The 27,515-nt window shown below is 45.2% G+C and overlaps 1 protein-coding gene across 3 annotated transcripts in view; it reads right to left on the bottom strand.

The window, feature by feature from the left end:
* The window catches only part of SH3D19 (SH3 domain containing 19), a 217,789-nt gene that overhangs the window by 12,303 nt on the left and 177,971 nt on the right, over positions 1–27,515 (bottom strand). For all 3 annotated transcript variants that reach the window (XM_075347906.1, XM_075347891.1, XM_075347899.1), the window contains exons 16-19: positions 20,549–20,604; positions 9,029–9,222; positions 2,150–2,202; positions 500–686 (exon numbers count right to left, since the gene is read on the bottom strand). In XM_075347906.1, coding sequence (XP_075204021.1) covers positions 500–686; positions 2,150–2,202; positions 9,029–9,222; positions 20,549–20,604 — 490 coding nt within the window. The remainder of the gene's footprint in view (positions 1–499; positions 687–2,149; positions 2,203–9,028; positions 9,223–20,548; positions 20,605–27,515) is intronic.

The raw sequence follows: 27,515 nt of genomic DNA, 5'->3' as shown, positions 1-27,515 counted from the left end.
TTATTGCTAGCCGAAGGACCAGAAACTCTTGATTGTGTTTAGCCTTTCTCATATTCCATGTTCACCATTCCTACTCCACTATAGAATTGATATTGGTGAAAACAAAAATTATCCAATCCAAATAATGTAAAATTTAGAAGAAAAATAAATCCTATGGACACTTACTTATATGTACTTCTAAAGGAAAATAGAATTATTAGTCAAACATTACTAGTTGTTAGTGAGTTATCTTCCTGGATTTACTTTAGTGGGATTGGCAAAATACATAAGTCACGCAGAAAATGACAACTAAACCGCTCTTTGCCAGCGGCACAGAGCTGGATACCCGAATATCCCTCCAGAGAACGTCATCCATTATTCACAGTTCCCACTGATCTTTGTAGTTTCCCGTCTATAAAGCAACCTTCACTCATCAAAGCCGTGGCAGCTTTACTCTAATTCCAGGGGTAGTTTAACACTGTAAAGTGAGTTTTTGACATTGTAAATGACACATACACACCTGAGCAGAGCTGTACAAACGCAGCCGGCACAATCCCTTCTCGGCCATTCAGCCGTCCTTTGTACCATTCTGAGTCCAGTCTTTCGAGAATCAGTATCTTGTCTCCTTTTCTAAAGGGCAAGTCATCATCTGTCTCTGCGGTGAAATCGTACAGCGCTTCATACCATTCCCCAGACAGTCGGTTTAGCTGTAATAAAAGTCACAAGAAGCCAGAGACTTGAGTAGTAATAAAATACATTTACTATTGGTGAATATGGCTGGCAAGGATGCAGACACAGATGGAAAGTGCCTTTGATAGTGTCAATTACACCGGTAAAGCAGCACAGTTACATTGCTAAGCATGGTCGTACTATTGCTGCAATTCTCAAGGATTATGAAACAGAAGCTAGTTTTTCAGTATAAGCAATTTCCTGAGAAATCGATAAAATGTCTCTGCCTAAGGTACAGTATAAGTATACTGATAAAGGTCTATTAATTGGAAGCGGTCATTAGATTTATGGTTCTCCTCGCTTCAATCTGTTGTACAGACAAGTCTCTTACTAAGTACACATATAAGGAAAGATCTGTCAGCCGTCGGGATCAGGGTCGGGAGAAGTCACTGAGGACCTGCCTCGGACTAGTCAGTGGAGACACCTAGTCCTGAGCGGGCTGTTTAAAGTAGCTAAAACTGAGGTTGCCTGGCCCGGCCAGGGGGTGTATACTGCAGAGGAGGAGCTATGCTTTTGCATCTACTTAGTGTCCTCCTATGGATAGGCAGCATAACACCCATGGTCCTGTGTCCCCCACTGAGGCGTCAGAGAAAGTATGTTTACTCTGTAGAGCAATAGTGTTTCAGAGAAAAATATACATGATGGCAATTGCACAGCCAGGATCCAATTCACACTGCCCATGATTATGGATGACAGGTTCCTTATTCTGATTGGCTTTCAGCTTTTGGATTCAATACAAATATTTCAAGCAGAACATTTGGAAATGATAAAGAAGAAAAACACAAAGAATATCAAAAATTTGTAGTGTAATTAAAGAATACCTATAGATTTCTATGTGTGTGCCTATACATGTAAGGAATAACTAATTTTGGTCAGTATTTGACTTGTATCTTGCATACTTAAATCAGTTTTTCTCTCTGTGGCCTCTAATTTTGAGCGGTCCTTGAACTTGTAGGTGGAGGCTAGCTACTATGATGTCTCCTGACACTTCACACATTCATGAGGGGTTCCTGCTCTCCTGACTATGTATGGATCAGCAACATGGAGGCCATTATACAGACATAACGAGCAGAGTGACTGTGAATCCAGCACAGTTCTGCATGTCTCATTCTGTTCCTCACTCATCTCCCCCCTTACTAGTTCAATATACAGCTGAAATGTGGCACCTCAGTGGCCTGGCAGGGAGCAAGATAAAGTGGAGCTCTTTTCAGAGTAAATGTTGAGTTGCAGCTGGAGGTGTTATGCTCCATTTTTATATTTGTATGTACTATAGATTAATGCAGAGAGTGTTGAAATGACGTAGCCATTAAAGATTTGTTGATGTAGAACTGAAAACTTACTTTATATGTGTGCAACAAAGAAATGATCATACTGTCGTTATTGATACATTTCCCAGCCAAAGCTTACATTGTATTTTCACAAAAAGTGAGAACCTAAGTACCTGAGTAGAAAATGCAGATGGTTTATTCTTCTGGAAACTATGGAAATCTGGAGCTATAAGTAAAAAAAAATGGTAAAGGTTATACAAGAAACCTTACTTGCATTCACAGATTTGCTGCAACTGATTGGCGTCTAGTGGAGAACGTTTTTTAAATAGCTAATTTAAAACAATATGTATATTATACACTGGCAAGCAAAAAGGTAACAATGTTTTGAACTTTTGACTGTTATCACCATCCACTACAGCTTTTATTTTATAAACAATCAACTTGGCTATATCATAAATTTGACTTGCAACTATTTAGCATATGATTAGTTATGCAAATTCTTGTAATGTCACTGCATTGTTACTGTTTTTGTCCTAAAAATATAAATTTTTTATTAATTATGTTAGTATTTTGAAATCCACCTTTAGCTTTCAACACTGCCTGAATCCTTCTGGGTTTGCTCTCGATCAGAATCAAGCAAGTCTCTACCAAAATCTGATCCCGGATCTCTTCTACTTTTTCCCAATCTTGCTGCATACTGATCGACTCACTTGGGTATGTATACAGCTTTTGGTTAATCCTACCCACAATTGTTCAATTGGGTTGAGGTCTTGTATAACGTGCGTCGCACGATGCTTCAATGGATGTCTGTGATCTTACTATTATGAGGAATATGAGCCACCTTCATTGCCATGTTTCTTGCACCAGAACTGATAAACCGTGTAATGAGCCAACTTGTTGACTCCGATATTTTGGCTGTACGTCCAACTCTTCGCTTTTGAATGGATGGATAGACTTCATTTTGTTTTCTTCTAACTGTCATGGCACTCACATGATGCAGTTTGCCAATTATCTAGGCCGAGAGATCGCAAACAATGAGCTGGATGATGCAGTTTCTCTTTAATTGGAAAATCTTCGTCATACCTGCTCCTCAATTCCACAATGTCGCTTTGGAATCAAGTTAATAAAACACTGAGCTATTAGAAAATGTGAGAACTGGTTGCAATTTGTAGTATTTTGGAAGTTAAAAAATTGTAAACTCAAGGCGCAAAACAGTAACAATGCAGTGACATGACAAGAATCTGCATAACTAATCATATACTAAATAGTTGCAAGTCAAATTTATGTATGAGATAGCCAAGATGAATGTGTATAAAATGAAGATAGTCTCTGACTAAGAGCTGTAGTGGATGGTGAGATATGGAGCCTGAAAGTCAAAAAGTTTACAACATTGTTACTAGAGATGAGCGAACCTCTGAAGGCTCGAGTTCGGTTTGGTTCGTTGAATGGAGGCCCCGTTCGACAAACCTCTCGGGCCCCATGGAAAACAAATGGGAGGCAAACACAAACACCTAAAAACACATAGAAAACACCTTCAAAGGTGTCCAAAAGGTGACAAACAACTCCCAAGACACCAAAAACACATGGGAAAGTGACAAGGACATATACTCATGCGAAAACAAAACAGCTGGAAGAGGAAAAAGAGGAGGAGACACAGATATAGGCATGTCATGCCCTTCTAAAATCATGTAAAACACATCAAGGGGACTCCAAGCAGTCTCCTTTTTTTCCAAAAATTGGGCCCCACAGACACCGCTTCAGTGGCATCACTTGTGCCCCAGTTGCAAACTTGACAGGTAGATTTGCATCAAGCACAGTCAAAAATACGCCAGCCTTAACTGTCCCCAGGATGACACCGGGGTAGGTAGCAAAGTCCTTGCTGATCCATGACTTGTTCATCTTGGCTCATTTTTAAAAACACAGCAAGGGTACTCCAAGCAGAGTCTCGCTTTTTTCCAAAAATTGGGCCCCACAGACACCACTTCAGTGGCATCAGTTGTCCCCCAGTTGCAAACTGGACAGGTTGATTTGCATCAAGCACATTCAAAAATACGCCAGCCTTTACTCTCCCCAGGATGACACAGGGGTAGTAAAGTCCTTGCGGATCCATGACTTGTTCATCTTGATGAACGTTAGTCTGTCCACATTGTCACTGGACAGGCGCGTGCGCTTATCTGTCAGCACACACCCAGCAGCACTGAAGACACGTTCAGAGACAACGCTGGCTGCAGGACATGACAAGATCTCCAAGGCGTAAGTGGCAAGCTCAGGCCATTTTTCAAGATTTGAAGCCCAAAATGAGCAAGGCTCCTGTTGCAAAGTCATGGCATCGATGTTCATTTGGAGATACTCCTGAATCATCCTCTCCAGCCGTTGATTATGTGGCCTTGCATTGGATGGTCTAAAAATATTATGAAACGATTCCATAAAATTGCTGTTACCAGCACCAGATATGGTGTTGCTGGTACGGTTTGACTAATAATGACGAGACAGTCCCATGCTTGGCAAGTTACAACTGGGAGACTCACTCTGTGCACCACTGGGGTTTGGTGGAAAAGCAGAGCTAAGATTGAGTAACAGCTTCTGCTGATACTCCTGCATACGTGCTTCCCTTTCTATGGCTGGAATTATTTCACCAAATTTGGACTTGTACCGGGGATCTAATAGTGTGGCAACCCAGTAGTCATCATTACTTCTATTTCGGACAATCCGAGGGTCATCTTGTAGGTAGTGCAGCAAGAAGGCACTCATGTGTCTTGCGCATCCATGCGGACCAAGTCCTCGCTGTGTTTGTGGCGGCGAGGTGATAACCGTGCTTTCTTCCTCTGACATCTCCCCCCAACCTCAACGAAATTTGACCAAGGTCTCCCTCATCTGCTGAGTCTTCCATGCCCATCGATAGTTCGTCCTCCATTTCTTCCTGGTCTCCTGCACCTTCCTCAACATTTTGGATGCAACCATGCGCCCTTGTTAATCGCTCTCCCCCACCGTCCCATGCCTGCCGCCTTGGTGATGCTGAACGTCTGGACCTTGTAGATGTTGGTATCCCTTGCGCATATGAATCCTCCTGTACTTCCTCCCCTTCCTCTTGTCCCAACCCTGACTCCGAATAGTGTTTAGCGTGTGATCCAGCATGTAAATGACTGGAATTGTCATGCTGATAATGCATTGTCAGCGCTAAACATATTCGTCGCCATGTCGAAACTGTGCAGAAGGGTGCATAGGTCCTTGATCTGAGACCACTCCAGCAGTGTGATCTGCCCCACCTCTGCATCTCGTTGGCCCAGACTATACGTCATAACGTATTGCACCAGGACTCGGCGGTGCTGCCACAGTCACTGCAACATGTGGAGAGTTGAATTCCAGAGTGTCTCCACATCGCATTTCAGGAGATGAACCGGCAGGTCGAAAGACTTCTGGAGCGATGCAAGTCGCTCAGCTGCGGCGGTTGAACGGCGGAAGTGAGCAGAGAGTGACCATGCCCTGTGCAGAAGCCCATCTAGGCCGGGATAGTGGGTTAAAAATTGCAGGACAACAAGGTTCAACACGTGAGCCATACAAGGCACGTGTGTCACCTTGCCCAGGCGAAGGGCCGCACCCAGGTTTGCAGCATTGTCGCACACGGCCTTCCCTGGCTGCAGGTTGAGTGGAGACAACCATTTAGTAAACTCGCTCGCAAGAGCTGACCACAAATCCTCAGCTGTGTGACTCTTATTTCCAAGACATTTCAAGGTAAAGACCGCCTGATGCCGTTGAGCTCTGCTGCCAGCATAGTAAGAAGGTGTGCGGGATTCCTTGTGCGCAGTTACAACGCGGGTGGCCTGACCAGGCAGGCTTGGGACGGAGGACCAAGACGAGGTTGAGGAGGTAGAAGCAGTGGAGGAACTTCCACATACAGAGGATTGACGCACAAGTCGTGGGGACGGCAAGACTTGTTCAGCAGACCCTTCTCCATCTCTCACCATAGTTACCCAGTGCCCAGTCAGCGACATGTAACGCCCCTGTCCATGCTTACTGGTCCAAGTATCGGTGGTGAAATGCACCCTGTTACACACACAGAGTTTCTCAAGGAAGAGGTGACGTTGTGTGCGACATGCTGATGTAGCGCAGGCACACCTTTCTTGGAGAAGTAGTGGCAACTGGGCATCTGGTACTGGGCCACTGCAACTGACATAAGGTCTCGGAAATCCTCTGTGTCCACCAGGCGGAAAGGCAGCATTTCGGTAGCCAAGAGCTTACAGAGGGTGAAAGTCAACCTCTTAGCTTTGTCATGGGTTGGAGGAAATGGCCTTTTATTTGTCCATATCTGAGGGACCGAGATCTGGCTGCTGTGTGGAGACGGTGTTGAGTAGGGTGTCCCTGGAAAACTGCAGGTCTGTGAGGAAAGTGCAGGCGGGGACATGATGTTGCCTTCATCCAAAGTTGGTGCTCTTGATGTCTGAGAAAGCTCTACACCAGCACTTGTTTCCCCTTCCAAAACAACTGACGACCTGCCAAGGAAACTGCCTGTTGCGGTTAAAGAGGTGGAAGGTCTGCGTGGAAAAACATGTGTGACAGCTGTCCCCACAGTCAGAGGATGAAGAGCGTGCAGATGCACTTGAAGGGGCAGACAGTGGTTGGACCGCTCCGCTAGGCCGCATTGTAGCACGGTGAGCACGGTGAGCTTCCTACTGGGACTTGTTATTCATGTGACGATTCATGGAAGAAGTTGTCAAACTAGTGAGGTTTTGACCTCTACTTATAGATTGGCAACAAATCTTACAGATCACATGATTTGGGAGATCCTTTGCGATGTCAAAAAAGGACCAGGCTAGGCAAGGCTTAGAGCCCATGCGACCTGCAGAGCCACCCCGACTTGTGCTCAGAGGCAGAGTTGTGGCTGAGGATGCAGTTGTTGACGTGCTTACAGTACTCCGACTCTGTCCAGGAAGGCGCAAGGTAACTTCGTCGTCAGTCGCATCCTCCTCCACCGCCTCTGGTGACCTCCTTGAGTGCCTGACTGTGGGTTGACAGTAAGTGGGATCTAGAACTTCATCATCAAGTGTTGTGTTTGCACTCCCCTCGCCCTCAGACCTAACCTCTTCCTGCCCTGACTGAATAGTTAAGTTGTCATCCCAATCAGGTATCTGCGTCTCATCGTCATCAGTATGTTCCTCATTGTCTCCATCAACAGGTGTTAAAGTTTGGGAATGAGGGTCAACATTATGTTCAGAAACTTGGTCATCAGGGCCTGAATCTGAGTCACAAAGGTTCTGTGCATCACTGCAGACCATTTTCTGGTCTGTACTCACTGTAGCTTGGGAGCAGACCTTCAGTGTGACTGAACTGCAGACTCAGCCATCTCTGTTACACCATACTCTGCAGGGCGGGTGGAGACTTGAGAGCTGGGAGAAAGCAAGTGCGATTGGGGTGATAACTCAGAGGACTTGTTTTTTGGATGTTGAAGTTGAGGTGGAGGAGAGGCCACTTGTTGGAGCACTTGAGATCCATTCAAGCATATTCTTTTTTGTGCATATTCTACCTTTCTTAGAGTTGTTTGGTTCCATAAAAAAGGTAGCACATCCGATTGTCCACGGAAAGTAGTAGACATCTTACTTTTGCTGGAAGATGGCCTTTCTTCAGCAAAGGTTAATGTAGCTTTCCCACCTACTCCACGGACACACATTTTTTTTCCTTTTCCAACATGCCTGTTCCCCTTTCCACCAGCATCTGTCCTTTTGCCACTCATTTTGTTAACAACAAGATTGGACACTTAAAATGTGGTAGCAAAAATGGAGAGGTGGTATAGATTGCAGAGGTGGTCTAGCTTTATTGACAGCTGAAGAACCAACACTGACTATCCCAGACAATTTTAGTATGCCCCTAACAGTGGCAGCACAGTTTGCAATTAGAATTGCGTAGCAAAAATGGACAGGTGTGTAGCATGCACAGGTGCTGTACCGTAATTGGCAGCAAAGGAACACTAAGGGGCACACTAAAATTGTCTGGGATACTACCTAACAGTGGCAGCACAGTTTGAAATTAGAATTGCGTAGCAAAAACTGGGCAGGTGGGTAGAATGCACGGGTGCTGTGGGTCACTGGACAGGAAAGGAACACTAACTTAGTATTCCAGACACTTTTAGGATGCCACAAAAAGTGTCAGCTCTTTGGGGAAATAAAATAGCGTGGCAAAAATAGGAAGGTGGGTAGAATTCACGGGTGCTGTAGGTAGCAGGACAGCAAAGGAAGCCTCACTTTCTATCCCTGCTAATGAAAAAAATGCAGCAAGGAATTGCCTGAGCGGAGGTAGCCAGACGCTGTTATCTAAAGCCCTACACAGCGTTTGCACGGACCTACCTAGCAGCTATGGCTATGAACGCCTGTAAATCAGCCCTGAAAAGGGCTGAAATAACCAGTAGTCCCTAATCCCTAAAGCGCTGTGTAGATTGCACTGTATCTCTATAGCGCACACAGCAGCAGCAGCGTGAGCGATGACTGTCACCCACACGCAGCAGAGAGATAATGGCGGCGACGGGGAAAATGGCCTTGTCTTATAAGGCAAGGACATGTGACATGCACAGCCTATGACACATGCCCTTGTTTGTCTGTCAAAAATCCACTTTGCAGTGTGTGTCTCTGATTTTCTGACAGCCTGGCCCGCCCCACTGTACGCGCGGTTATGGGGAGAAAAAAAAATTGGAGATCGGCATTCTCTCAGCACTCTGCAGCAGCACTGATCTAAACACCGTCCCCCCCGCACACTATACGCTGAATTTTGATAATAGCATGATTCACAGTGACTCACACTATTATAATGAAAAGCCAGCTAGTAACTAGCTAGGCTTTTTGTTGATCGAACCGTTCTCGAACGCTACTCGAACTGTCGAGCTTTTAGCAAAAGGCTTGAGTTCATCGAACGTCTCGAACACCCCCCAAAATCACTCGAACATGAAACTGGCGAACCTCGAGGCTCGAAAAATCGCTCATCTATAATTGTTACCCTTTTTCTTGTGACTGCATATATATCACACATTTAACTTATAAATGTCTGTCTGCGCTTCTCAAAATTACCTGTAGTCTTGTTTGGCAAGTCTTCTAGAATTTCCACAAAATTGATTGGAAAAATACCAACACGGCCTTTGAGCTCTCCCTTAGCCCATTCATCATTCATGTATTCTCTCAGCAGGATTGTGTCGCCCTCACTGAAGCTGAGTTCATCTTTCTGATCACCAATAAACTCAAAACGTGCAACACAACATGGACCCCTGGAAAAAAATACTGACAATTAGAAATAGCACAATGCATAATGCTATCATTCATAAAGTATAATTTACAAGTAAACTTCAAATCTTCCACAATAACCTAGCCATAAAAAAAAAATAAAAAAAAAAATCACGTGTTGTTGGCATATTTGAACATTGCTCATCAACCTGATATTTTATTTATTTAATTTATTTTATAAAAAAGCAAGTGATGAAACACAAATATAGAAACCCAAATCAATACAATAACCATAGCATAGAGAGGTGGGGTGTCGGATATATAACTTAATTTCTGTTAGTATATTAAAATACATCACTCAACAAGCCACATACAGTGGGTACGGAAAGTATTCAGACCCCTTTAAATTTTTCACTCTTTGTTTCGTTGCAGACATTTGGTAAATTCAAAAAAGTTCATTTTTTTTTCTCATTAATGTACACTCTGCACCCAATATTGACAGAAAAAAACAGAAATGTAGAAATTTTTGCAAATTTTTTTAAACAAGAAAAACCGAAATATCACATGGTCATAAGTATTCAGACCCTTTGCTCAGACACTCATATTTAAGTCACATGCTGTCCATTTCCTTGTGATCATCCTTGAGATGGTTCTACTCCTTCAATAGAGTCCAGCTGTGTTTAATTAAACTGATATGACTGTATTTGGAAAGGCACACACCTGTCTATATAAGACCTCACAGCTCACAGTGCATATCACACCATATGAGAATCATGAAGTCAAAGGAACTGCCCAAGGAGCACAAAGACAAAATTGTGGCAAGGTACAGATCTGGCCAAGGTTACAAAATAATTCTGCAGTACTCAAGGTCCCTAAGAGCACAGTGGCCTCCATAATCCTTAAATGGAAGAAGTTTGGGACCACCAGAACTCTTCCTTGACCTGGCCGTCCAGCTAAACTGAGCAATCGTGGGAGAAGAGTCTTGGTGAGAGAGGTAAAGAAGAACCCCAAGATCACTGTGGCTGAGCTCCAGAGATGCAGTAGCGAGATGGGAGAAAGTTTCACAAAAAGAGAATTTTGTTTACTTACCGTAAATTCTTTTTCTTATAGTTCCGTCATGGGAGACCCAGACCATGGGTGTATAGCTACTGCCTCCGGAGGACACACAAAGTTACTACACTCAAAACGTGTAGCTCCTCCCTCCTAGCATATACACCCCCTGCTAGCCAGTCCTAGCCAGTTTAGTGCAAAAGCTGAAGGAGGACATCCACCCACAAGTAGAGATAGAGTAAAACCCGGAATAACCGGAGCCTCTGTCTACAACAACAGCCGGTGAAGACACACGGAACAAGAAACTTGCCAACAGGCAATAGGGAGGGTGCTGGGTCTCCCATGACGGAACTATAAGAAAAAGAATTTACGGTAAGTAAACAAAATTCTCTTTTTCTTTATCGTTCCTATGGGAGACCCAGACCATGGGACGTCCCAAAGCAGTCCATGGGTGGGAATAAACAGACAACTGAGAAGCAGGAAAACCCAACTTCACAAATGGGCGACAGACACCTGAAAGATGCGTCTGCCGAAGCCCGCGTCTGCCAAAGCAAGAGCATGCTTTGGATAGAGCTTCGAAAAAGTATGCAGACTAATTCGAGCTGCCGTCTGACAGACCTACTGAGCCGTAGCCTGAAAGCCGAAAAGGCACCGACAGGTCTGATCAAATGTGCTCTGATCCCCAGCGGGGAAGGCACTTGAGTAGACTTGTAGGCCTCGGAAATGGCCGACCTAAGCTAACGAACAAGGGTCGGCTTAGATGCAGAGAGACCGCTATGCTGACTAGCAGTCAGTACTAGAGAGAGGTGCACCGCCTAATAACGGCGGTGCGAGACACCTAGATCCGGGGCGCCCGCACCAGATCCAGGATATGCAACGCTTCCTCAAGCGATGAAGAGGAGCCGGACAAAAGGAAGGCAGGAAAATTGCCCCGGATAAGGTGGAAGCAGTAACCACCTTAGGGAAAAAAGTCCGGAGTCGGACGGAGACCACCTTGTCTTGATGCAAAAGACCAAAAAAGGGGGTAACTCAGAGAGAGTGCAGCCAGAACTCCCTGGCAGGAAATTATAGCCACTAGAAAGACTACTTTCTGTGAAAGATGAAACAAAGAAACCTCCCTAAGAAGCGCAAAGGGGGGTTTCCGGGAACCGGGAGGACCGGATTAAGGTCCCAGGGCTCCATAGACCGCCGGAAAGGCGGAATGATGCGAGACGCGCCCTTAAAGGAGCGCACCGGAACCAGCCGGACGATACGCCGCTGGCACATACCGACAGAACGGAGACCTGTCCCTTAATGAGGGATAGTCCTAGCTGTAGACCGGACTGTGGAAGGGACAGGAGGGTCGGCAAGGCTAAAAAGGTCCAAGGACACCTTGGAGCTCGAGTCATAGCGGAGATGACTTTAGGAAGGATACCAGAAGTCGCCAAGATCCAGGACTCAATAGCTACGCCGTCAATCCGAGAATCCAGAATTCTGACGGAAAAAACGGACCTTCTGAGAAAAGGTCTGGACGGACCGGAAGATGCCATGGCAATCCAACGGACAGAAAGAGCAGGTCAGGATACGAAGCCTGCCTGGGTCAGTCTGTAAGAGAATGACCCGACGGCCCCCTTCCCTGATCTTGTGCAGGGCTCTGGGCAAGAGGTAGAGACGAAGCTGGGATCAAACATGAACCAGTGTGTCTACCGCAAAACCTGAGGATTGTGGACCACGGTTGGACAGCTGAAATAATCTGCCCGCAGTTTTGACATCTAGGATGTGGGCTGCGGATACGGTGGACTAGGAGTCCCTTGTCCAGTGAAGAATGTTGAGGCGCCAAGATTGCCAGGCGGCTGAGTGTCCCGATCTGGAAATTGATGTAGGAAAACGCTGTAACGTTATCCGACTGAACTCGAATGTGCCTAGCCGCCAACAAATGGTGAAGGCTAGAGAGCTAGAATACAGCTCTGATTTCTAGCCCATTGATCTAGAGGGCTGATTCGGACAGAGTCCAAGCGCCCTGCGCTCCGCGGTGGAGATATAATGCTCCCAAGGCGGAAAGACCAGCACCCTGGTGAGAATCACCTGGGACGGGGCCAGGAAGGAGCGTCCCTGAGACAGAGTGGTCGAAACCACCCCTGAAAACGAGCCCCAGGTCAGTGGCAAAGCCACCACCCCGTGGAAGGAGGGAGTTCGCGTGTACAGCGGACAACATCCAGTCTCAGAGGGCACAGGAGAAACTGGGCAAGGAATCGCTTCCATTGACGCCACCGTCTGACCAGCACCTGTATTTGGTGTCTGATAGAACGACGTCGACCGCCAGCGGAGGGACTACTTATCGACTAAGAGCGGCTTCACAAGAGCCGACAGTCTCGAATTGCGTCCTTGAGAGCCTCTGGTTCGAAGTCAGAGTGGACTTGAACAGAATGACAAGCCACCCGAATAGGTTAGAGTGGCGAGAGTAAGCGAAGTACTCTGCTAAGAGTCTGCACTGGATGAAGGCCTGAGAAGAAGGCCGTCTAGGGCAAACGATCACTGTCAATCCCTAGGGGTGCAGGACCCTAATCACTGCAGCCCCAATGAGAATACTCGAGGGGCCGTGGCCAACCCCAAGGGAAGAGTCACGAATTGGACCACTCTAATGGCAAAACGCAGTCAACGCTGGTGTGAAACTGCGATTGACCGTTGCAGAAAAGCATCTCTGATGCCGAATGCTGCGAGGGAATCTCCTTGGGTTCTTGATTGATCCGGTGAAAAAAACACACGGAACAAGACAGAGACTCCATGTGAAAACGCCACACCTGACCATGCTTGAAAAGCTAAAGATCCAGGTCGGAAGGCACCGCCCTCTTCGGGGACTAGAAATAGATTTAAACAAAAATCTCAGAACCGTTCCCAGTCGGGATTCGGTACAATTACTCCATTGGCCTGCAAGAAATGCCACGGCTTATGAGAAGGCGGCGGCCTTGGAGCCGGGAGGAGGTAACAGAAAAAATCTGTTTGGCGGGTGGACAGAACTCCATCTTGTAGCCATGGGAGATATAATCCCGCCCCCACTGAACGGAGACGTGTTAGAACCATACGTCGCCAAGTGGAGAGAGCCTGCCACCGACTAGGAGGAGGTTGGCGTGGCTAGATAGCTCGGAGGGAGCTGACTAAGTGGCAGCATCTCCTGCGGTCTTCTGAAGACGCAGCTTCAAGCCAATTGGTTCTATGAACCTAGGCCGAGCTAGAGGACGATCAGATGGAGGAACGGAAACCACCGAAACCTCAACTGATTCCTGCCCTGGACAGGTTCCCTGGTTTAGGTTTGTGGCAAGGAAGAACTCTCCCCGCCAAGAGCTTCCTAAATTTCATCCAGTCGGTTCCGAAGAGACTGGTCCCACCAAAGAGGAGCCCAGCAAGGAACCTCTATAGAGGCATCTGCCCTCCATTTCCGAAGCCACAGGAGCCTGCGGACAGCGAGGAAAGTAGCCAAGACCACCGCCGTGCGGTGTCCAGCATGGCAGACCTAGGCAGAGGATGAAAAGACTGAAGTCTGGAAGTTCAGGCAACCGTTTTGGGCATAGGGTCCCTGTGAGGGAATGCATCTCCTCTGAGGAGCCATCAGCCACTGACATAACGGTCCGGGCAGAGCCACCTGAGGTGAATGAGCCCACTTCTTGACCACTATTGGTGGACAGGGGAAACACAGTCCTCAGAATCACGCTTCATGGGAAGCGACTGTCAGAGCGGACCCTGGGCTGGTCACAGGGACCTGAAAACCGGAGTGGTTAAGGAACACACGTTGTGTTCACCTAGATAAGGTAACTCCGGCGGATTGAGGTCCAGTACAAAATTAATGTACCGTGGGATCCTTATAGAGGTGCCGTCAGCCACTGATACAACTATCCGGGCTGAAAGTCTAGACACCGGAGTGGCCACCCTTGGCGAATGAGTACACTCCTTGACCACCTCTGATGGGAGGGGGAGACAGGCAGCAGAACCCCGTTGTGGGATCTGCAGGACAGGCTGTGGGCTTGGACGCCTGAAAACTGGAGTGGTTAAGGAACACACTCCTCGTCTTGTTAAAGGTATACTGATGCCTTACTGCCAGCGGGGAATACTCCCCTGATACAGGCGGATGGAGGTCCAATACAAGTATAATGGACGCAATCCAATCAGTCGCATCCGCGTCACCTACGGACGGATCAAAGTACCTAAAGTAGCGTCCGTGACATCCTCCTCGTCCAATGAGTCAGCTCGTAATCGGAGCTGCGGGACGGGGAGGACAGGGGACCCTGCGTCTCCCTGTCAGGAGGACGGGGTCTGAGAGCTTTGCTGAGCGAGCAGAAAACGCCCTGAGAAGGGGGCTGCATGCTCAGCAGATGCCGGGACAGGGCGACCCCTGGAAAAAAGATTCCCCCAGGGGTCAGCCATCGACCGGAGCAGCTGGAGGGACCCTGAATGAGCCTCCAAGCTGAGGGGCCACAGTGGTTATGAGCTCGGTACAGCCGTACGAGACTACCAGCAGTGGATACTAAAAACAGCCTGCAGCCTCGCTCTGTGAGACATGCTGCAGAGGTGGGGGGCTATGTCTAGAATGTCTAGAATACCCGAGACAGGGGTCAGCCTGGGGAGACTCCAGGCAGAGGCACCACATAAGGACCATTACAGTGTGGGTCCGTGCCGGTTCAGGCAATATGAGTTTACATGCAGAACATGTAGTATACAGCCTTGGAGCTTTGCTCCTAGTGTGAGACATGCTGCTGAGGAGGTTCTATAATAAAGAATTAACTCCCTCAGAATGCCGTGATCGTGTATAAAAGTGCACAGCCAGAGGTTGTGACTTATCAGGCCGCTATTATGAGTGCCCCCTCAGGTTCCAAGCCTGGACCCCCAGCCATATATCCACTCCCTCTGCTGCAGAGCAGCCAGCGCCGATCAGCGTACTAAGAACGCTGAGAAAATGGCGCCAGAGTGAGGGGGGGGGGGCGGGGGTTAACCTAGGAGCGGGAATCGGAGGGCTAAGGCATGTACAGGGGAGGGAATCATCTCCTAAAACGGAGTGTCGTCCCCTGTGCAGAGCGGCCGGCGGGCGGCGCTGCAGTGTCCCCTTGCATGAGTAACATGCAGGGGAACAAAACGAAACTAGGCCGCGGCTGAAGCCGGGGCCTAGAGTTATACATGCGGCCGAAAATCAGGCATCATCGGCGCGGTACTCAGTAAAAACTGAGAAACCGGCCGGAAAAACTGTAAAAAGCAGCATTATCAACATAAATCACTGTCCCCTCAATAAATCCACATTGTAGAAGGACCCTTGAACAACGTCTCTATACTTAGCTTTGAGACGCAGGGTCCAATCCCTGGTGGGGTGGGGGTCCAGTGCTCCGTCCAGCAGGGTCCTGCCAAAGGGCTGCGGATGGAGGCCGGTCTCCTGCAAGGCAGTGAGAACCGTGTTGGCTCTAACTTCAAGCCAGAGCCCCTAAGGGATGGTGAAGGAGCGCGGCATGAAGGGATTTCTGCCCTGAAGTCAACCTTAACAGCACTGCCGCCAGGGGAGTGTGAAGGGACATGCCGGGGGTCCAGTGGACCCGCTTTTCTTCCAAATCTTTAGAAAAAATGAAAAATCAAAAAAGGATGCATGTGTGTGTGTGATCCTCCTGACACAAAGCTTGAAACTGGCTAGGACTGGCTAGCAGGGGGTGTATATGCTAGGAGGGAGGAGCTACACGTTTTGAGTGTAGTAACTTTGTGTGTCCTCCGGAGGCAGTAGCTATACACCCATGGTCTGGGTCTCCCATAGGAACGATAAAGAAAGTTAACTATCACTGCAGCCCTCCACCAGTTGGGCCTTTATAACAGAGTGGCCGCGACGGAAGCCTCTCACCAGTGCAAGACATATAAAAGCCCGCATAGAGTTTGCAAAAAAACACAAAGGACTCCCAGACTATGAGAAATAAGATTCTCTGGTCTGATGAGACAAAGATAGAGCTTTTTGGTGATAATTCTAAGCGGTATGTTTGGAGAAAACCAGGTACCTCATCACAGTGAAACATGGTGGTGACAGCATCATGACAGGGGGATATTTTTCAGCTACAGGGACAGGACAACTGGTTGCAATTGAAGGAAAGATGAATGTGGCCAAGTACAGAGATATCCTGGAAGAAAACCTCTTCAGAGTGCTCTGGACCTCAGACTTGGCCGAAGGTTCACCTTCCAACAAGACAATGACCCTAAGCACACAGCTAAAATAACAAAGGAGTGGCTTCAGAACAACTCTATGACCATTCTTGACCGGCCCAGCCAGTGCCCTGACCTAAACCCAAATTGAGCATCTCTGGAAAGACCTGAAAATGGCTGACCACCAACGTTCACCATCCAACCTGACGGAACTGGAGAGGATCTGCAAGGAAGAATGGCAGAGGATCCCCAAATCCAGGTGTCAAAAACTTGTTGCATCATTCCCAAGAAGACTCATGGCGGTACTAGCTCAAAAGTGTGCCTCTACTCAATACTAAGCAAAGGGTCTGAATACTTATAACCACGTGATATTTCAGTTTTTCTTTTCTATAAAATTTGCAAAAATTTCTACAGTTGTTTTTTTTCTGTCAAGATGGGGTGCGGAGTGTACATTAATGAGAAAAAAAATGACCTTTTTGAATTCACCAAATGGCTGCAATCAAACAAAGAATGACAAATTTAAAGGGGTCTGAGTACTTACCGTACCCACTGTAAATATACAGTGTATATATATATATATATATATATATATATATATATATATATATATATATATATATATATATATATATATATATATATATATATATATATATTAGTGATGAGTGAGCACTACTATGCTCGTGTGCTTGGTACTCTTGACGAGCAGTTAGGTGCTTGGATAGGCTCGACTCATGTACAGAGGCACTCAGTTTTATGTGTTTCCAAAATGAAACTTTGAAATAACCAGGAGTAGGGCCTAATTCTGATGCCCACTTATCCATCTTCTCAGTAAAATCAATGGCTGAGGGTTTTCTCTGACGTGTTTCTTCTCAAAAGAGTCAACAAGGGAGTATTTCTGTGGCCTCTTGTTTGATCAGGCTAGGTTACAAATTCTTCCACCACACAACATGGCTGGAGATAGATAGAGAGATAGATAGAGAGATAGATAGAGAGATATATATATTATATATATATATATATATATATATATATATATATATATATACACATCTCTATCTCTATTTATTGAGTGACATATTATTATGATTATTATTTATTATTATAGCGCCATCAATTCCATGGCGCTTTACATGTGAAAGGGATATACATAATAAAGACAAGTACTATATTCATTAACAATACAAGACACAGACAGGTACAGGAGGATAGAGCTCCCTGCCCGCGAGGGCTCACGGTCTACAAGGGATAGGTGAGGATACACTACGTGAGGGTAGAGCTGATTGTGCGGCGCTGTATCAGACTGAGGGTTACGGCAGGTTGTAGGCTTGTCGGGAGAGGTGGGTCTACATATTTTAAATATATCCATAACATGGTTTTATACCTGATACTCCACCCCCTCTATGCTACAGTTTTCAGTATCCACCCTGAGACTAATATTGATGGGTGCAGACCTCAGTCTAATGTGTATGAAAGCCTCCTCCTGACTGTCTTCCGACCAATGAAGTTGGGGAGAGAAAGTGTGGCCTATCTGATTTCAAACTGGCAGTCCTATTGTTCTCTAAGGGAGAAGTCTGGCAGTGGCTCTTTCATAGAAAACAAGGATAGTAAGGGGGGGGGAATATAGCGTTTGGCCAAACTGTCCTTTGGATAAAGGCCACGTCTCACTAAGCAACATTGCTTCTGAGGCACGACTTTTGTGGCGCAACAGCGATGTTGCTAGCGATATTGCTGTGTGTGACATCCAGCAACAACCTGGCCCCTGCTGTGAGGTTGCTGGTTATTGCTGAATGTCCTGGACCATTTTTTAGTTGTTGCTCTCCCGCTGTGAAGCGCACATCGCTGTGTGTGACAGCGAGAGAGCAACAACTGTGCAGTGAGCAGGGAGACGGCTTCTGCGGAGGCTGGTAACCAATGTAAATATCGGGAAACCAAGAAGCCCTTTCCTTCGTTACCCGATATTTACCTTCGTTACCAGCATCCGCTGCTCTCACGCTGCCAGTGCCGGCTCCCTCTTCCCTGCACACATAGCCAGACTACACATCGAGTAATTAACCCGATGTGTACTCTTGCTAGGAGTGCAGGGAGCCAGCGCTAAGTGGTGTGTGCTGGTAACCAAGGTAAATATCGGGTTGGTTACCCGATATTTACCTTAGTTACCAAGCGCAGCATCGCTTCCACGCGTCGCTGCTGGCTGGGGGCTGGTCACTGGTTGCTGGTGAGATCTGCCTGTTTGACAGCTCACCAGCAACCCGTGTAGCGACGCTCCAGCGATCCCTGCCAGGTCAGGTTGCTGGTGGTATCGCTGGAGTGTCGCTTAGTGTGACGGTACCTTTACAGCTATATAAAATGTGTTGGGAATTTCTATGGGGAGTGATGGTTCCTCTCTCAATACAAGTCTATGAGACTCAGAACGATGCCTCACTCTGAGTCTCTAAAGGCCCCGTTACACGCAACGACCTATCTAATGATATATCGCCGGGGTCACAGATTCCGTGACGCACATCCGGCATCGTTAGCGTCGTCGTTGCGTTTGACACCAACGAATGGCTGGTAACGATCAAAAATACTCACCTTATCGTTGACATGTCGTTCATTTTCAATAAATCGTTGATTGTTGCAGGAAGGAGGTTGTTCGTCATTTCCGAGGCAGCACACATCGCTACGTGTGACACGTCGGGAACGACAAACTACAGCTTATCTGCGGTCGCCGGCAATGAGGAAGGAAGGAGGTGGGCGGGATGTTACGGTCGCTCATCTGCACCCTTCCGCTTCTATTGGGCGGCCGCTTAGTGACGCCGGTGTGACGCCGCAGGAACTGCCTCCTTAGAAAGGAGGCGATTCGCTGGCAACAACGACGTTGCTAGGCAGGTAAGTCCATGTGACGGCTCCTAACGATTTTGTGCGCCACGGGCAGCGATTTGCCCGTGATGCACAAACGACGGGGGTGGGTGCTTTCACCAGCGATATCACTAGTGATGTCGCTGCGTGTAAAGCCCCTTTAGACTTGCATTGAGAACATTTGAAAAAAAAAATGACCTCCAGCCCACACAGCAAGCTCTGTGTGATTCAGCAAGTCATGGTGCCACAAGGGACCGGAGCACTGCTGAAATTGGGGGATGATGGCGACCGAGTATGCTACTGCTATCATGACACTTAGGCTGGAGTCGCATCGCCTGGATCAGAATGACTGGGGGAACATGATGAAGAGAGTTCATGGTACTGACTTGGCCTCTAAACTACCCAGTTCTCAATCTGATCAAATAGTTCTTACATGCGCTGGAAAAAAAAGTCCAATTCCTGAATGCTTCATTGAGCAACTTATAGGAATTAAAGGATCTGCTGGACACCTTCCGTGGTCTGCTTCAGCCTAGGTGTCATCCATTTATTACATTAGGGTGCGTGCCCACAATCAGGGTTTGCAGCATTTTGGATGTAGCATGTTTTCGCTGCATCCAAAACGCTGTGTTGTACAGTACAAGCATAGTGGTCGGGATTTCTAGAAATCCCATGCCCACTGTGCTTGTTTTTTCCGCAGCAAACAGTGACCTGCGGTGCGGCTTTCCAAGCCGCAGCATGTCAATTGTTTGCTGCGGATTTGCATGCGTCCTCTGTTGGGAGAACACAAGCGAAAGACTGTAGTGCACTGAACCCTGATCGTGGGTATGAGTAGCTGCGTTCTCCTGCAGAGGAGACTCGTGGTCCCGCAGGACAGGACCCGCTGAGTCCAGGACGCAGTGAGTCACGATCGTGGGCAAATACCCTTACAGTGTACCTACACTTGGACAAGAAAATGGTTATAGTTCAGGATTGTGCAGTGTATTGATCTTTCTAAATTATATTACACGTTTTTGCTGATAACTACAGCATTGACGGGTCAAAAACTCGACATTTACCTTCTCACTACATTTTTAAGATGATGTTATTCTATGCATACGGTTTGGAAACCTTCCACAAATGACATTCATTGGATATTCCCATTTTAGAAAGAAATAATCCAAGTTAATATCACAAGGGTTTTATGCAAAGAAAAAGCTGTATTGTTCAGATTTCACAAGAGATAAGAGATTGGCTAACTTTTAGAAATTACCTTTATATACCAATATGAATCTCAAATCACAGAAGAATGGTAAAAATTAGGTTAGGAAATATTTTATAATATTTTTAAGGTACACTTACTTTATAATAGACGTTGTAAGATTTTTCTTCACGTGCCCCTTATCTGGTACATCAACCTAAAAGGAAAATATTTAGAGATCATATTCATTAAAATGTCTGGATTCCTTTCATAAGCGGATGGAAATTGCTTTATATCTCAACTGTAAGGTTGGATTTAACATGTTATAGTCGAGCTAAAGCCATCAATGACCCCAACCAGGCAAGAATAAGGGAATGCAAAAAGTAACACTATATAATTAATCCCTGCCTAAAACTCGTGGCTGCCAAAGCAAAACCAATGCAAATATTTTAGTCCTGAAATTTGACAAAAGGGGTCATATTAAAGGGGTTTTCCCACTTTGAGGAAAGTTGACCCTAAATGCTGTAAAATACCTAAAATAACAATGAAAGCAGGTACCCTCCCCGTTCCAGAGCCGACTCCCTACTACTGCTTGGGTCTCGGTGCTTTGGCTTCAGCAGTGACATAACATAGTCAGTGTGCATCACTGCTGTAGCCAATCACTGAGCTCAGTGGGCTGTGCAGAGTTTACATCATGGGCTCAGTGATTGGCTGCAGCAGTGATGTGCACTGACTACGTGATGTCACTGATGAAGCAAAAGCACCAAAACCCGAGCAGCTGCTGGGTGGAGGCACTGGACTGGGGGAGGGTACCTGCTTTCATTGTTATTTCAGGCATTTTACAGCATTTGGAATCAACTTGTCTGAAAGTGGAAAACCCCTGTAATGAATTCTGTCTTACTTTAAGGCCCGTTTCACACGTCAGTGAAAAACACAGACGTTCTTCACTGACGTGTAAAACACGCCTATGTCCCGCCGTGTGCCGTGATTCACGGCACACGTGGGTTGTCTAATTGCAATCTGGGCTCCGTTCTCCGTGGTCCGATCAACTCACCTGTGCTCACTCCCGCTCTCCTTGGTGCTGTACGCTCCCGCGGTGCAGCATCCGGCCGGCGCTGACCCCCGCAGCAGCTGCTTCCGGGTCGGCTGTGTCGTGCATTCATGAATATGCACGACAGTAATGAGCCGGCTCAGAAGCAGCAGGCAGAGCTGGAGCCGGGTGAGTAAAAATGATTTTTATTTTATATGTACGTTTTTTTCTGGCACGTGTTTCACGGATCACACCACTGCGTGGTCCGTGGGACATCAGTGATGCCAGAAAAAAAATGGACATGTCTCCGTGCGGCAATCACGGACACGCGGGTACGCCGCACGGAGACACGTTCAGTGAAAAATCACTGATGTGTGAGCAGACCCATTGATTATAATGGAAGAAAGCAGTGGAAAAATCCAGCTGGACTCCAAAGGGATAAATAAAAATGCTTCTTTATTTATATCAACTCGATTAAAAATATATATCCATTTCTCAAGTAAAGACACCGGCTTGTTCACACTGATGCATGGCAGATGTATACTACTACGCGTTTCGGCGGAACGCCTTCCTCAGGTCATAGTCAGTACAAGATTAAGAGGATATTTATAAATGTTTTTCCTGAGCAGCGAAGTAACTCACATGTTCTCAATAAATTAATTATATAGGGGAGTATACACTGCTCAGGTAAAATCACAAATTCACAAGAGGAAAGTACAAAAAGACCATGAAGTATTTATCTAACCTTAAATTACATAGGTATCCATCCAGATAAAATACAGAAAAAAATATATATATATCAATTAACATCTAGGTATGAAAATCTTATATATAGATAAATATACATATCTTTTTTTCTTTCTTTTTTTTCCCCATAAATGGACATGAAAATCAATAGACACAATAAAACCCCACTTTATAGATGTAGATAATCACATTCGTTTGTCAAAACACATTATAGGAAGCAAGACATATAAAAAGGACACTGCCCACAGGTATAAGAAGAGAGAGAGAGAAAAAAAAAAAAAAAAATTATAATGTCTCGCAGTTGTCAGCCGAGGCCTACCCGTATATGTAAGGCTCAAACAGAACACATATCAATATTAATGAGCGACAGAAATATCAGTGTTGAGATCTACAACAACAAATCAACCACGCTCATACAATGGAAGTGTAAAGTGCTGTTGTATTAGTCTCGCAGTTGTCAGCCAAAAAAAAAAAAAAAAAAAAGTTAAATTTCTCTCTTTTTTTCAAAAACCTCAATAGCATAAGATCAAATCATGTCTGCTATTTAATCCCTTTGGGAGGCGGGTATCCAACATAAAAATCCACCGACTTTCATGATTAAGTAGCTTTCTCCTATAGTCGCCTCCTCTCAATGGTTTAAAAACCTTCTCTATACCCTTGAATTTAAAAGCTGTCAAATTGCCCTTGTGGACTGTGGCAAAATGTCTAGATACCGCAGAGATACCAATGGTATTAGCGTTCACTGAATCGGACATGTGCTTGCGTATACGTTTTTTAAGTGGCCCCACTGTACAGCCTACGTACTGAATCTGGCATTGTTCACACTCTATCAGATATACCACATGATCACTATTACAGTTAATGAAAGTATTAATGTTAAAGCTATTACCATTGTGGAAAGATACAAAGGTATCACTCTTGCTAACAAAACTGCAGCATTTACATTTAGCGGCACCGCACTTAAAAAAACCTTTGACTTCTAACCACGTGGTAGATCTGACTGGCCGTGCGGAGACAAATGTGCTAGGAGACAAAATACTCTGCAAAGTGGGAGCCTTTCTGGCAACAAATCTAACTGCATTCTTGCTCATGATTTCCTTCAATCTCAGATCTTGGTTCAGCAGAGGTAAGTATTTTTTTATGATATTTTTTATACTGTCAAATTGATCACTGAATTGCGTAGAGAAGGTAATAAAACAATTATCGTTGTCCCTCTGTTTAGATTTGTCGGCAAGGAGGTCTACTCTATTTACTCTATCAACTATATGCTCTGCTCTGTCTAATACCCACCCAGGATAATCTCTGCTCTGAGTCTGTCTTTAACCCTTTGTGCCTCTTTTTTGTATGTAGCTGGGCTGGAACTATTTCTCTTAGTACGGATCAATTCTCCCACTGGAATATTTCTCAGAACATGTTTAGGATGGCAGGAAGATGCATTCAGTGTGTTATTAGTGGCCAGAGGTTTCCTAAATGGAGAAATACATACTCTGTTATCTTTGATGGAGAATTCAATGTCCAAAAAATTAATTTTTGTTTTATGTAGATTGTGTGTGAATTTCAGATTGAACTCATTATTATCCAAATATGAAAACAATTCCTCAGCTCTGGATTCTGTGCTCCTCCATACGAGTAACATGTCATCTATGTATCTCCCCAGCCACAAAATATCACTAAAAAAAGGTGAATTAGTACTGTATAAAAACCTCTCTTCCCAAACCGCCATAACAATGTTAGCAAGGGAGGGTGAGAAAACCGCTCCCATGCTAACACCACTCCGCTGCAAAAAAAAAACGTTTATCAAATGAAAAATAATTGTGACTGAGGAGATACTTGACCGCAATTAGCAAAAATTCGACAATAGAAGGGTTATAATTACTGAAACTGTTCAAAAAATATTCCAAACAATTAATGGCTACATCATGAGGTATTGCCGGGTACAAACCAATAACATCTACTGTGATCCAGGTGTATTCTTTTTTCCATTCCATATTATCAAAAAGGGAAATAATCGATTTGGAATCTCTAATGTAGCTAGGGATGAGTCTGACCAGCGGCTGCAAATAATGGTCGACCCACTCACCCAGCTTTTCATTGAGACCCCCAATACCCGCTATTATGGGTCTAAGGGGAGGTGGAAATAACCCCTTATGTGTTTTAGGTAAGGAATGATACACCGGGACCACAGGATGATTCACAAATAAATAGTCTTTAAGTTTACCATCAATTGCATTAATAGTTAAACCCTCATTCAAAATAGACAATAACTCAGACTTATATTTTTCTGTAGGATCAGACATAAGTTCCAAATACATGTGATCGTTAAAAAGATCTATGAAATTCAATTTCTTATAAAGTCCAGAGTTCATAATGACCAAAGCCCCTCCTTTATCTGATTGTCTTATCATTAGATCTTTGTTGTTCCGTAAATCTTTTAGTGCTTTCCGCTCACTACTAGACAAATTATGAGACACATTTGTAATATTTGTAGTATGTCTCTCCAGCTCCAAAAGTTCAGATTCAATCAATTCCTGGAATGAATCCAGAATGTGCGGTCTTGATTGCAATGGGTAAAAGGCAGGGTTAGGTGTTGCAAATGAATTATTAAGACATATAACATCCTCATTGGCATTTTTCTCTAAATGTCTCAAATCCCATAACACAGTCTGTTCTTGCAAAGTCAGAAAATCTTGTGAGATCACTTGGGAAGTTGAGACTGTAGGGGCACATATCTCATTGCTTTTGTCAAAGTGACATTTGACTGTAAGGTTCCTCACAAATTTATTAATGTCACATAGAGTATTAAATATATCAAAGTCTCTGGATGGGGAAAACCCCAATCCCTTCGATAAAACATTAATTTGTGTTTGTGACAATATATAACTGGATATATTCCAGATTGGAACACTCACCAATTCTTCAGACTCCGAGTATGGTATTTTCTTCCTGTGTTTCTTGCCTCCCCTTCGTCGTTTTTTGCACGCTTGCGGTTTTTATTGCTGTGGTTGGGAAACCACTGGTTATTTCCCACAGAAGTGGAGGTAGAGGCATTGGATGTATCAGAAAAATCATCTGAAGCATTGGAAACTGTGTGCTCTGAGAGAAAGCTGGAACCGGCAAATGAAACTTTGTTTCTCATAGATGATTTTCTTTTGTAGGAAAAAGATCTCTTATTCCAGCTGTATACTTGATTATTAGCATAGTCATCTTTGTCTCTGATAAATTTCTTTTTCTTCATCTCTGTAATGTGTTCCTCTAATTTTGCAAGGTTATTTGAGATATTCTCCTGTAATTTGCCAAAATGCTTGTTACCAGAAAAAACATTAGCTGCAGTTTGTAGGTCTTTAATTTCCTTTTTTATATCGACCAAGTCTTTCTCTTCCTCTTGCAAAATTAGTTTAATAAGATTCAAGGAACATTGAGACAAAATATTATTCCATTTATCTTGAAAGGTTTGATCATATTGTGAAGTCACTCTTTTATGGATACGGAGACCTCTGGGAATCATATCATTATTGAGATAAGTCTGCAATGAGTTATGGTCCCACCAGATCCTCATTTCTTTGGACATTTTATGTTCCAGATCTTTCATAATATTAAATAAATCATCAGGAGGAACCTCTGTCCTTTCTTTGGGTGTAGAAAAAATCATGGCTGCTTTATCAAGCCTGGCAGAGCAATTTTCATAGTCCAAAAAATTCCTTCTAGATGAATCCATATTAAATCACAATTGTGAGTAGCAATCAGTGTGAAAATAGTTTTGCAGGAGCTGGTTTAAGTAGAGCAAATAGACAAGTACAAAAAACAAACAAAACCGCTCACCACTGCAGAGACAAGCCTGAATATATCCTCCTGTTAGGGGTGCTTCACACACAGCGAGCTCGCTGCCGAGATCCCTGCTGAGTCACGCTTTTTGTGACGCAGCAGTGACCTCATTAGCGATCTCGCTGTGTGTGACACTGAGCAGCGATCTGGCCCCTGCTGCGAGATCGCTGCTCGTTACACACAGCCCTGGTTCGTTTTCTTCAAAGCCGCTCTCCTGCTGTGACACACAGATCGCTGTGTGTGACAGCAAGAGAGCGACAAATGAAGCGAGCAGGGAGCAGGAGCCGGCGTCTGACAGCTGAGGTAAGCTGTATCCAAGATAAACATCGGGTAACCAAGGTGGTTACCCGATATTTACCTTAGTTACCAGCCTCTGCAGCTCTCACGCTGCCTGTGCTGCCGGCTCCGGCTCTCTGCACATGTAGCTGCTGTACACATCGGGTTAATTAACCCGATGTGTACAGCAGCTAGGAGAGCAAGGAGCCAGCGCTAAGCAGTGTGCGCGGCTCCCTGCTCTCTGCACATGTAGCTGCATTACACATCGGGTTAATTAACCCGATGTGTACTGTAGCTAGGAGAGCAAGGAGCCAGCGCTCAGTGTGCGCGGCTCCCTGCTCCCTGCTCACACTGGTAACTAATGTAAACATCGGGTAACCATACCCGATGTTTACCTTAGTTACCAGTCTCCGCAGCTTCCAGACGGCGGCTCCGTGCAAGCGCAGCGTCGCTTGCACGTCGCTGCTGGCTGGGGGCTGTTCACTGGTCGCTGGTGAGATCTGCCTGTTTGACAGCTCACCAGCGACCATGTAGCGATGCAGCAGCGATCCTGACCAGGTCAGATCGCTGGTCGGATCGCTGCTGCATCGCTAAGTGTGAAGGTACCCTAAGTCCCCTTTGTTCCGGCACGGATTACGGCAGCAAGCCGAGAAGATAATAGAAGAAAGCAGTGGAAAAATCCAGCTGGACTCCAAAGGGATAAATAAAAATGCTTCTTTATTTATATCAACTCGATTAAAAATATATATCCATTTCTCAAGTAAAGACACCGGCTTGTTCACACTGATGCATGGCAGATGTATACTACTACGCGTTTCGGCGGAACGCCTTCCTCAGGTCATAGTCAGTACAAGATTAAGAGGATATTTATAAATGTTTTTCCTGAGCAGCGAAGTAACTCACATGTTCTCAATAAATTAATTATATAGGGGAGTATACACTGCTCAGGTAAAATCACAAATTCACAAGAGGAAAGTACAAAAAGACCATGAAGTATTTATCTAACCTTAAATTACATAGGTATCCATCCAGATAAAATACAGAAAAAAATATATATATATCAATTAACATCTAGGTATGAAAATCTTATATATAGATAAATATACATATCTTTTTTTCTTTCTTTTTTTTCCCCATAAATGGACATGAAAATCAATAGACACAATAAAACCCCACTTTATAGATGTAGATAATCACATTCGTTTGTCAAAACACATTATAGGAAGCAAGACATATAAAAAGGACACTGCCCA

The sequence above is a fragment of the Anomaloglossus baeobatrachus genome, chromosome 1 (assembly GCF_048569485.1).
Source record: "Anomaloglossus baeobatrachus isolate aAnoBae1 chromosome 1, aAnoBae1.hap1, whole genome shotgun sequence".
NCBI classification, from domain to species: domain Eukaryota; kingdom Metazoa; phylum Chordata; class Amphibia; order Anura; family Aromobatidae; genus Anomaloglossus; species Anomaloglossus baeobatrachus.
The sequence above is the reverse complement of the archived record's forward strand: the minus strand, read 5'-3'. Positions and strand labels throughout refer to the sequence as shown.